This window comes from Camellia sinensis, chromosome 2 (genome assembly GCF_055761805.1).
Source record: "Camellia sinensis isolate YWXY chromosome 2, ASM5576180v1, whole genome shotgun sequence".
Lineage (NCBI taxonomy): Eukaryota > Viridiplantae > Streptophyta > Magnoliopsida > Ericales > Theaceae > Camellia > Camellia sinensis.
In genome coordinates, this window is record NC_138962.1 from 19,839,902 (window position 1) to 19,851,736 (window position 11,835).

General features: G+C 41.3%; 1 protein-coding gene across 4 annotated transcripts; it reads left to right on the forward strand.

Annotated features, from left to right (window-relative positions):
• Positions 1 to 723: 723 nt before the first annotated feature.
• LOC114299201 (ras-related protein Rab7) lies at positions 724 to 4,293 on the forward strand. 4 transcript variants are annotated; one of them, XR_014350013.1, is made up of 4 exons: positions 724 to 1,153; positions 1,266 to 1,365; positions 2,036 to 3,441; positions 4,042 to 4,293. XR_014350013.1 is itself a non-coding variant. In XM_082904117.1 (4 exons), the coding sequence occupies exons 1-4, from the start codon at positions 829 to 831 to the stop codon at positions 2,098 to 2,100; spliced, it is 243 nt and encodes an 80-aa protein (XP_082760243.1). In that variant the 5' UTR covers positions 724 to 828; the 3' UTR covers positions 2,101 to 4,293. The 4 variants fall into 4 exon arrangements, 1 of the variants encoding a protein (XP_082760243.1); XM_082904117.1 differs by having other exon boundaries at positions 724 to 885; positions 1,128 to 1,153; positions 2,041 to 4,293; XR_003642242.2 differs by lacking the exon at positions 2,036 to 3,441 and having other exon boundaries at positions 728 to 1,153.
• Positions 4,294 to 11,835: the final 7,542 nt, after the last annotated feature.

Sequence of the window (11,835 nt, forward strand, 5' to 3'; positions counted from 1 at the left end):
AATAATTATGAGTATAAAATTCATTTTTCTTAATTTATGTTTAATTTGTTGTTTTATTTTATTTTATTTTATTTGATGTTAGTTTAATTTTGTATTTACATGAATATGATGGATTGATTTTAATTATTTTAGTTAGTTATCACCATAGGAAATTACACTTTTAGCGACCAAATTTGACTATTAAAAAAAATTTAGTCGCCAAAAGTTGTGGAATTGGCGACCAAAAATTATATTAGTCGGCAAAAATACATGATTTAGCTAATAATTTTTTTTAGTCGGGGTATATTGATTATTGGCGACTAAAAAAAATCTAGTCACTAAAAATGTCACAATTGGCAACTAAAAAAATTTTGGATCGCTAAAAATGCAGCAATTGGCGACTAAAAAAATTTTTAGTCACTAAAAATGTCACAATTGCAACTAATTTTTTTTTAATCGCTGTATAGTTAGTTTTGGCTACTAAACTTATTTAGTCGCCGAATGAAAAATAAAAATTTACTTTTTATTTTTGGCGACTAAAAGTTTGGTCGCCAAAATTTTTTTTGGAGCAACTAAATTTTTTACCAACTAAATGTTTTAGTCAGCACTTTTAATTAAAATTTTGGAGGGAGGATTTTGAATTTATGAAGGGTTCCTAAATTAATTGGCGATGAAACTATTTTTCAGTCGGGAAAAAGTTAAAATTCTGTCTTTGGCGACCAAATCTGTTAGTCAGGGAAAAAAAAAAAAAAAGGGGTAGGTTTGCAAAACATCACCATTTTTGGCTAAATAAGCTCTAATTTCTCTGCCTCCCTTTCTCTCTCTCTCTCTCATGCCTCTTCTCCTTCTATGATCTCTCTCGCACCGTCGTACCTCCATCGATCCACCATTGGAACATTATCCCAAGTATGTCTTTCGCCCCCTCTCTCTCTCTCTTCAGCGCCTCTCTTCCCCTCCCTCTCCCTCTCCGCTGCTCCTTTTCCCTCCCTCTCTCCCCGCCAATCTTCAATTCTAGGGTGTTGAGACGTATATATATGCCTTAGATCTTTTGATGTATAGATTCAATTGGAGCTCTTCAAGTTCTTCTTCCACTTCTTTAATTGGAGCTCGATCTAATTATATGTTTTGTTTGTTTTGTGCATTGCAAGGTCGGAAAGACCTCTTTGATGAATCAGTATCCTTCGTAGATTGTTTATTAATTTAATTGTTGAATTTAACGGTGTTTGTTTTAGTATATTTTTATTTTTGTGGATTTGGTATTGTTTGCCTTGAATACTTGCTTTTAGATATGTGAATAAGAAGTTTAGCAATCAATACACGGTAACAATCGAAGCTGATTTCTTGACTAAAGAAATTCAGTTTGAAGATAGGCTCTTTACTTTACAGGTTAGTGATAATGTTCAATTTTTTTGTCATTGAATTCATTTTTATGTGTTTTTGTGCTCAAATGTTTATTCTTTGTAGCTGTTGAACAACTTCAGTGTTGGCTTCTCATTATATTTGATTTGGTTGTTGAGAAAACAGTGGAATGAATGATAAATTAAGATGAACGGATAAATGATCTAGTATTTCTCACAGGTCCATGACCAGAATAAGTAAAGATTCACTTTCTAGGTCTGGTCTACCTTGAATTTGACGTTGATATGTATACTATTTGATCAATTATTTTTTAAATTAACTGCTGGCGAGGAATTGGTATTAAATGATAAAGAAGTGATCAGTTGACTAGACTCTGTTGTCTGGTTTGCTTGTGCGATTAATGGAAAGTAGCTTCTTGTTTGAGATTGCAAAGTTTCTGCATCAGTTGATTGTTTTTTATGATAATCATTATTTCTCTCAGTTGAATCTCGGGCATAGAGAAGCACAATGGGTGTATCTCTGTTATGCTATTAATATGATGCTGCTCTCATTTATGTTTGTTTCACATCTATGTCAAGGACCATTGTTTTTTTGTTTTGGGTGCAATTTGCTGACCTTAATTTTGTTTGATTAGTAATGTTGGGACTTTTGAACAAGATTTGGTTGAGACCTCTCTTTTTTCTTTCTTTTTTTGTAGCTCAGGTGTTCGATGAAATGTCTAAGTTCACTCCACACCAAATTTTGGGTTTTGTTTTTAGTTAATGGGGCAAGGTGTTTTGGATATTAAGTATAGATATGGAGATAATAGGTTTGCCTTTTGGATTTGCCATTTTGTATAGTGTATGCATGTGGTTCTCCTATCTATAACATTTCATATTTTAAAGGCCAAGTCTAAGAGTTATATAAATTCTAGACTACACTAATTGATTATTCTTAACATAGCACACTAACCAATTATTCGAACTGTTTTGGGATTTCAACAATTTTGCCTTCCAAACTGTGCAAAGCAAACTGTTTTGTGTATCTGTTTTAGGCTCCTTCTCCTTATATCTATGGCATACACTTGACTATACTAGTTTCATATCCTTGTGTTGCTACTGTTTAACTTTCGGCGACCAATAATTAACTATACTCCTTCTCCTTCTCCTTATAAGTTTCATTACACTTGACTATGCTCCTTATATCTACCAAAGTTTAGTAGCCAAAAGTTCAATTTCGGCGACCAATAATTTAGTCACCAAAAGATCATCTTTCCCAACTAACCAAAGTTTAGTAGCCAAATGTTTAACTTTCAACGACCAAAAATAATACTATCGCCGACAGAGTATAGGCGACGAACTTGGCGACAAAAAAATTTAGTCGCTAATTAGATTTGGCGACCAAAAATGGGATTTTGGTGACCAATATTTTGGTCACCAAAACTGTCATTTCCTGTAGTTTGTGTATGCAAGGTTTAGGGTTTTTTTATGTATTTATTTTATGGTTGTAATCACACTCATGATTATATGAAATTGAAATAAACTTAGAATCCATAGATATTGGTTAGATGATGGATTGATTCGTTGATCTTATTTATTTATTTGATGTTGGTTTAATTTTGTATTTGCATGTAGATGATGGATTGATTTTATTATTTGGTTAGATATATATGTAAGGTTTAGGGTTTTTATATATATTTATTTTATGATTGTAATCACACTCATGAATATATGAAATTAAAATAAATTAGGAACCCATAGATAAATTTCTTCTACTCTACCATGACTCCATGGATTGTTGTTTTATTTGAGTGTTGGTGGAAAGAGTGTATAAAAAAAAGTAAGGATTGTGAGATTTATTTGAATGCCTTAGGCTTGGCATTATTATATTTGTTCTCATGAGTAGATGAGAGATTGTGTGTATATATATTGTTGCATCGTTCTTATGAGTAGACAAGTGCTTTAATTTATGCACGTACGTATATGCTAACCATCCGGGGAGTGTGGGTCAAACTCGGGACGATATCCCCATGCAAGTTTGGCTTCGGAGCGGTGTTAGGTATACGAGAGCTACATGGGACATATGTGTAGGCCAGAAGTGAAGGGCCGAAATTATAGAGTTAAGGTACAAAGAATTAAATATGAGTTTATTGTTATAGTGTGAATTGTATTGATTTATACATCTTGAAAAATAGTAATCGACCTCGATAAATTATGAAATTTGAGTAGAGGCATGTATACGTGATTCTAGACAACTTTTGTGTTTTAACTTTTTATTAGAAAGATCGATTATAACTTATAATTGAATGATCTTGGTTATAGTAGTTTTGATTCATTTTAGCAATGTAGATTTTAGAGGCTGTTTTAACCCACGAAACGAGCTCATTTTTGTAGGTTTCTCATAAAATGAAGTAAAATATTATTTTGAACACTTTTTGTGTTTTGAACTTTTTCGAAAAAATTCATCTTACAACATTTTCTTTTCGTTTTTAGTTCCAAATTTTTTGATCAAATTTCGTTTAGGATTTTCTATTAAGTTTTTCTCTCAAACTGTTCAGTTTCTACTAAATTAGTCCGCATTGTATTTTAGAAAATTTGATTCTGTACAACTTTTGTTCTTTGAGTTTTGGTCAATTCAAATTATTTAAGCATGAAACAGTGTATTTTTAAACTTCTTCAACAAGTTACTTATGATTAAATTATACTAACTTTTTTTTTTTTGCAGGATAGTGGGTCTTACTAACTTTTTATGCAGGGCTAACCCACCATATTTTTATTTTTATTTTGTTTATTTTATACTCAATTTATATTTCGTTGTGTACGGGCTAGAAACCAAATGCCACCGTATCTTGGGAAACTATCCATTCGTCTCGGTGCGGATGAAACTACTTGTCTTGTCCCATAACAAGAATTAAATGTATTTTTGTTTGTGTCTGGTGGACACGTGGGTGTTAAATCTTGTACTCATACCAGTGGACTTATACGCTACGCGAAGCCAGTTTGAAAGTTGGACTTATACGCTAAGCGAAGCCGGTTTGAAGAGTGGACTTATACGCTACGCGAAGCCGGTTTGAAAGTTGGACTTATACGCTAAGCGAAGCCAGTTTAACGAGTGGACTTATACGCTACGCGAAGCCAGTTTGAAAGTTGGACTTATATGCTAAGCGAAGCCGATTTGAAGAGTGGACTTATACGCTACGCGAAGCCAGTTTGAAAGTTGGACTTATACGCTAAGCGAAGCCGGTTTGAAGAGTGGACTTATACGCTACGCGAAGCCGGTTTGAAAGTTGGACTTATACGCTAAGCGAAGCCGGTTTGACGAGTGGACTTATACGCTATGCGAAGCCAGTTTGAAAGTTGGACTTATACGCTAAGCGAAGCCGATTTGACGAGTGGACTTATACGCTACGCGAAGCCAGTTTGAAAGTTGGACTTATACGCTAAGCGAAGCCGGTTTGAAGAGTGGACTTATACGCTACGCGAAGCCGGTTTGAAAGTTGGACTTATACGCTAAGCGAAGCCGGTTTGAAGAGTGGACTTATACGCTACGCGAAGCCGGTTTGAAAGTTGGACTTATACGCTAAGCGAAGCCGATTTGACGAGTGGACTTATACGCTACGCGAAGCCAGTTTGAAAGTTGGACTTATACGCTAAGCGAAGCCGGTTTGAAGAGTGGACTTATACGCTACGCGAAGCCGAGCATCACTCATGATTATGCAAAGAGAGCTGTAATGAGGCAATTATGCGAAATAAATGCAACATTTTAAGCGAATGCTAGGCAAGCAAGTAAACTCGAGCCAAACTACACCTCATGCAGAAAGGATGTAAGAAAATTATGGAATTCTCACTGCGAATACAGTGTGCATGTGTGATAGATACACAGAGCGAACATGTGATTGATACACAAAAAGGTGAGCACAAAGTGTGATAGATGCACTAAGTGAACAAAGTATGATTGATATACTAAATGAATGAAGTGTGATTGATACACTAAATAAATGATCTTAAAACGGAACTTCCTTGAATGAACCGTACATACAATATTGTGCATGAAATGAGAAAGAAACTTGATAGGTACAATGCATTACAATGCATGATGCTTAAGGAAAGCAATAAATGGACAAAACAGCACTTTAGAAAGCACCTCATGAGGTGAGTGGCGGTGAACCGCTCTGCTCCGATGGGGATCTTCCCCTCTGCTCTTCGAACACTTACCTTCATCTTACAGTACAAAGGCTCTGAAATACTGACAAGGGTTCTTCACGTAGAACACTTTGGATGTTGCCTTTCTTCCTGATCACATTCACAACTTTCCCTATTCTCCAACGGGGTGACAGACTAGGTTGGTTCAGTATCCAGAATTGAGGTGCATACATGCTATCTCAACCTATGGGGCTTCCATACAGATTTCAAGCCGAGGACATGCCTCTGGGTATTGAAACCAGACTTTAGTCTCGGAAATCCTGAACCTTTACGTTCTAGGCATCAGCCATTCGAACTCTAGTTTCCACCGTCGCAGTTGGTCTCCTAGGAACTCATTGCAAACATAGCCAAGATGCCTCTGGCGGGGAATGGTACTCAGGGAGAGCACTTCGATTGCCATTCTGGCATGAAGCAGACTTGATCTTGAGCTTGAGGTAGAGGCACACTCATACTTCGGAGCTTTGGCAAGACTTAAAGAGGTATACATCACGGAATGTAGTCTCGGAACTTACTGAAGTTGAAACAAACTCAGATGCTCGACATTTCCTCTTTTGCTTTTGCTTTGTAGTCTGGAACCCATATAGCTTCAAATAGGTCCTAGTTCTACTGTTCTCGCATGACCTGGGTTGAACCCTGCGGTTTTATGAAAGAACGAATCTTGTTTTGCACAGATGTGGAGAACGGCACGGCACTCGGAGCGCAAAACGATTTTATTTTTGAATTGATAAATGAGCTTTTGACCGGGTATCGAGCCTACGACTGAACACAGCAAGACAACTCAACAAGGAAATAAAAGGCACGCAACCTAGACACATCGAGTAACACTCGAAACGACTCAAAACAAGAATCGAGATAAAACAAAAAGACACGACACTCAGGCGTGCACAGGGAGCCTGTTTCACTGGGTAGTGTTTCCCACCCTTTCTCATTTGTGATTCTCACATCACTCGACCCTCAAGCTCTGTTTTTCTGAAAAAGCCCTCTTCTCACTTTTCCTCTCATCGTACATCTCTCTATTCTTCAATCTCTCATTTTTCATCCCTCTCCTAGGTGGTTGATGGATAAACAGCAAATTGTGGGCTCGCATCCCTAGCATTTTGCTAGATTCTCTTTCTTCCACTCACAGCTAGTGAATTCCTCCCACGGAAAGGTTGCGCTGCAACTGGGTGTGTAGCAAATCTGCAGCTAACATCAGTTGACGATGCTTTGTTGGGGAGTTTGGACGTGATAAGATCTGTCCAGATGATGGAGTGGAATATCTTGCCCCATTCTAGTTCGTGCTTCGCACTTTGCTTGATACCTCGTTGTTGGAGGATGTGAGAGCTTTCTGCCCTTTGTTGTGCCCTTTTCTGGCGAATACGGTGCCCTTTCCGACAAGTAGAGTGCCCTTTCCGGCAAGTATTTTGACAAAGGGGAAAAGACAAAACACCTGACTCAACTGTGCCATTAGTTTATCATTTTGACCATTTTTGTTTTAGTTTTCTCTTAAAAAAATTTTGACCAAAATGAGAGTTAGATTAACGCGCTTGTTCGATTTTCTGATTTAAAATCATGCAAGTTAGGCTGTGAGCACTGAAAATTTTCCTCTTTTGGGTCCAAGAAATGGTCCAGTTTTAAAAATGGAATACTTTTCGAGAAGATTAGTCAACCTTAGTAAAAATTCTCAAAAACTATTTTTGCAAATGACCACTGCTCAACGAGTACGGAACCTACTCTCGAGATGCACAATCTCGAATTTGAAGGAAGATTGCCCCTTGCTTGAGGGGAACTGCATGGCAACGGAAAGTTGCCCCTTGTTTGAACGGCACCGCGGCGCATTGAATGGCAACGGAAAGTTGCCCCTTGTTTGAACGGCACCGCGGCGCATTGAATGGCAACGGAAAGTTGCCCCTTGTTTGAACGGCGCCACGGCGCATTGAATGGCAACGGAAAATTGCCCCTTGTTTGGATGGCACCGCAGCGCATTGTAGGCAGTCCTCAGAGCGACGAACACAACCAAACTCTCGGATACAGAGAAAGCGAAGATGATCAGAACCATTGCATGGACACAATCGAATTGTTTTATGGCTGGACTTCAGAATGAAGTTGCCTACGTATCCCAAAGATGGGAATCAAGCCTTACGTAGTTCGGGGTTAAGGTACACTCGGGTATTAACCTCTCCTTTTTAGGCTCTAACTTTTGCCAAGGCGCCCGTTGCGGGTTTTCGACCTTGCGAGCTTTGTTCTTCTTTTCTTTTCAATTCTTTTCTTCTCTTTTTTTTGTTCTTTTCTTTGCATCTTTCTTTTTTGTTCTCTTTTTTTCTTTTGCATTTTTTTGCTTTTTTCTTTTTGTATTTTTCTCTTGCTCTAACTTTTGCCTGGGTCGCCATTCCGGGTTTTCGGCCCAGCGAGCCTCTCAAAGGGTAAAAGTGTAACGAGTCCATGCCAAATGGTTTTGAGATCCTGAAATTATCTGAATCCAAGAGAATGGCTGCTGTTCTAGCTTCGTAAGCTTCTCCTGATGAGATCTGATCTTTTTGATCTGACTTTCCTGGCCTCTTGTTCGAGGGCTGCTTCAAATCCAGCCGCACAGGCCTCACATCATAGTTGACCGTTGAACCTTCTGAATTCAAGTTTCAAGGTTTGGAAGCAAAGGGGTTGAGTCTCGAGGCTGAGAGCGATCTTAGGCTGCACAATCTCAGGAGTGATTCCACACAGGTCTTCGCAAGGCCGCGCAAAACATTTTGTTTTTGAAAATTTTTAAGAAAGCGACAAATCGCTCGCGCTGAAGGTAGTGTAGAACCAATCTGGATCAAGCCAGGGTCCTTCTCAGTACTCACGCTAACAAGCATGATTCCATTCGTTAAAGGCTTAGCACGCCTCTCTTTCTCTCAAATGATCAAATTTTTGCAAAACCCGAGGAATTACTTCCTCTTCGTTTTCACCGCAGTGTTCAAAAAGTTTTAAAAAAAACTTAGGTCAATGCAATGATTTTGGGGTGTAGAAGAGTAGGCGAAAAGTACCGCCGTTTCATTCAAACTTTCTGGCATAATTGGCACACGGCCGAGGCAAACACAAGAGCGTGAAAAACCACTGCTGTTTCATTCAGAATCTGTTGGCACAACTGGCTCCCTGACAGAAACAGACTCAAAACAAAACGAAAAGACAAACACAAAACAAAATGGTGATGCCCGAGGCAACACCCCCTGGAATCACCTGACTCCTATACAACAGGACTGACTCGATACAACAAGACAGACCCAAAACAAAAAGAGACTGACTCAAAACAAAAAGACAGACTCAAAACAAAACAACAAGACTGACCCAATACTCAAGTCAGAAACTGACATTCGCAAATGCTCAGAATAGCGCATGTCCCTCCCACATCTGGAGTAAATCGAGTGCCACCCGCAGCTGGTTCATCCCTCGATCACATCACATTATCCCCCCACAAATTCACTGATCAAGTGCCGATAGGCTTTGCAGGACTTGGTGCGGGGATGACCCCGTTGTCAAACAAATCTTGTACATCATGGCGCAGACGAAAGCAACTGTCGGTGTCATGACCAGCTCGCTGATGGAAGGCACAGTAGTCGGCTGAGTTGTGCGAGAGAGGGAGGTTCTTTGGTAATGGCTGCGGCTCAAGGGGCTTCAAATGCCCTTTCTTGATCAAAACCTCTAGAGCCTTTGACAAAGGCAGATAGAGGGCATGGAAGACCCTCCGACCTCGGGGTTGGTACTTCAAGGCTTGTGGATTTTTACTGGGCGCACCAGCAAAGGGATTGGCAGGTGCTGGCCTGGTTTGCTGATCTTTTCCGAGTGCAGGATTATAGCCGAAAGGAACGTTTCTGATACAACGACCCTTCTCCTGGCTTGCCCCTTGATTCAAACTGCCCCCAACTTGAGTGGCGAAAATGTCGTCCACAGTTTTTGCAACGACCGCGAACACTTGCTCTTTGTTCAGTCCCTCGGCTTTCAAAGCCTCAACAGCCAACAGAAGATATTCATGAGGATCCATGTCCACCTCTACCTCGTTCTTTCCACTCGCCTCCACTTTACCAAGGGATTGGCATTCCTCAAATATAGCCCGTTCCGAAATTGGGGAGCCTTTTGACATGAACTCCCTGGCATGTGATGTGGTTGATGACGGAGCCGATGTCTCGGAGGCCAAACCTATCACAGTTCTCTGAAGATCTTCGATCATTCTCTTCAGCTCAGAAGTCGTGGGCTCACGGGTTTGAGATGATTGGGGTCCAAGTGCATCCATCGTGCTTAAGCCCATGCTTTCCGGGATAAACATCTCGGGTTTGAGTATATGGGTCGGGGTGTATATACTGGGGTTGTAGGTGGGTGGCAGTGTTTGGCTGAGGTTGAGATGTGGAGGAGGCACTTGGTCCTTGGGGTTTTGAGGTGGAACTATTGTCCGGTTGTCAATGAGATTCTGGATCTCATGACGAAGGCGGTAGCAACCATCGGTGCCATGGCCGTGCTGTTGATGATATACACAGTATTTGCTGGGGTTATGTCTGGCAGGGAGTGGATTTGGCGAAGGTTGAGGATTAAGGGGTTTGAGGTGCCCTCTTTCCATCAGAACTTTGAATGCCCTGGTTAGGCTCATATGGAGGGGGGTGAAAAATCTACCCTGAGCTCGGGCTGAGCTGGCTATTTGTAGGCTGGCCTTGGCAAAAGGGTCGGCTATGGCGACTGTGTTGACTTCAGCAGGTTTGGAAATAGTGCTACCACCAGCATTGGTACTCTCGGCTGGGAGCCTTACGGCAACCTCGGTGGACCAATCCTCAATGTCGTGAATGGAGTTGAGGCCCTGTGCCCTCTTGAATTGCTTCTCAAGGTTCACAATTTTCACTGCAGTCGGATTGAATTCATTAACATCAGAAAAAGGAAGCCTCTCAGTAGGCTGCATCGGGGTTGTGGAAACTCGAGCTTGAGTCAACCTTTCTCGGGGATCTGGACCCTGCAAATCTTCAGCTGGAAGAAGTGGGTCAAAGTTCGGCTGGGGTCCCGAAGCTGGATACGAAACAGATACCCCAGATGGGCGTTGCGTTTCAGTACTGGTCTTGTCCTGCATTGCAGTTCCCTGATTTAGTGCTGCTATCACGGCCACAAATTCTTTCGAACCCTGTGCCATCACGGGTCTGCTGATGATGTGACTGGTGACTGTCGGATCAGGTGGACAAAATGAACCCTATCTGGCCCTCCTTTGCCTTACCTCAGCGGAGGAACACTGATTTGCCCTTGAACTGAATTTCCGACCTGACAAAGTCTATCGACACGGATCCAATGTACCCGGGGGATATCGGAGCCTTCTGAAGCTATAGTTCCCAGACTACCTTGCAAAAGAGAAAACAGACAGCATCTCAGCCTGATTCCATCTGAACAGATACGAGCATAGTTGAATGAGTGTGCCCTCTACTGAATTCTGCCCCAAAATTCGGCCTCAAAATATGAGTCTGATACCCACAGGTAAAGCTGACTCCCAAATACTGAACTGGTGCCCGCAGGCCTAATGCCCAAACTTGTACACTGATACATGCATTCCTGTAGAGACGCACTCTAAAGCACATAACAGATAAGTGAGAGCCAAAACATCCCTATAAAGGGGTAGGGTTTCCCTGTCCTATTTTGTCAGGAGCTAGGATTTCACTACGCACGCAGCGGTTTCAAACAACCTATAAACGGGTAAGCAACCTGTCCTAGTTTGGAATGGTCACTATGGATCCGAATATGCACTAGGTCGAATGGTCAAAAAGGGTGCCCCGGTAAAACCGGGGTTTGTGTTCCCATGCTGGCAGAGCCCACAACCGGTCAGCCTTATGGTCATGCCTTGACAAGACAAGCCTCCGGCAAACCGTTCAGGAATAGCAGATGGCAAACACGGTGTCCTAGGCGCACCAATGCAAATGCAATGCAAAGAAACACACAAGTGTAGTAAAAAACAGATATCAAGAGTTCGAGTCAAGTTCTCTAAATCCCCAGCAGAGTCGCCAGAAACTGTAGACGTCCCCGAACGCCCCGGGAGGGTTAGTCCCGTTCTGTTCATTTTGGGGTCACTACAGCTCAGGACTCTCAAAAGTCACGGTTCTAAGTCTGAACCAAAGAGTCCAAATCCGGCAAATCGTTTTGAGAAAACAGATTTTGAAAGAAGTGCCAAACATGGACTGCTTTGCCAGATACAGAGTCGCCACCTAAATGTTTTTTTAATGGGAAATTTAGGAAACCCTGACTCAGTGCCAAAGGCCACGTGTCCGTCATCACCAAAGTTGCCTCGGCTCGGGAACTTGGGTACGATTGGGGAAGGTCACTTCGTGAGCACCCCCGC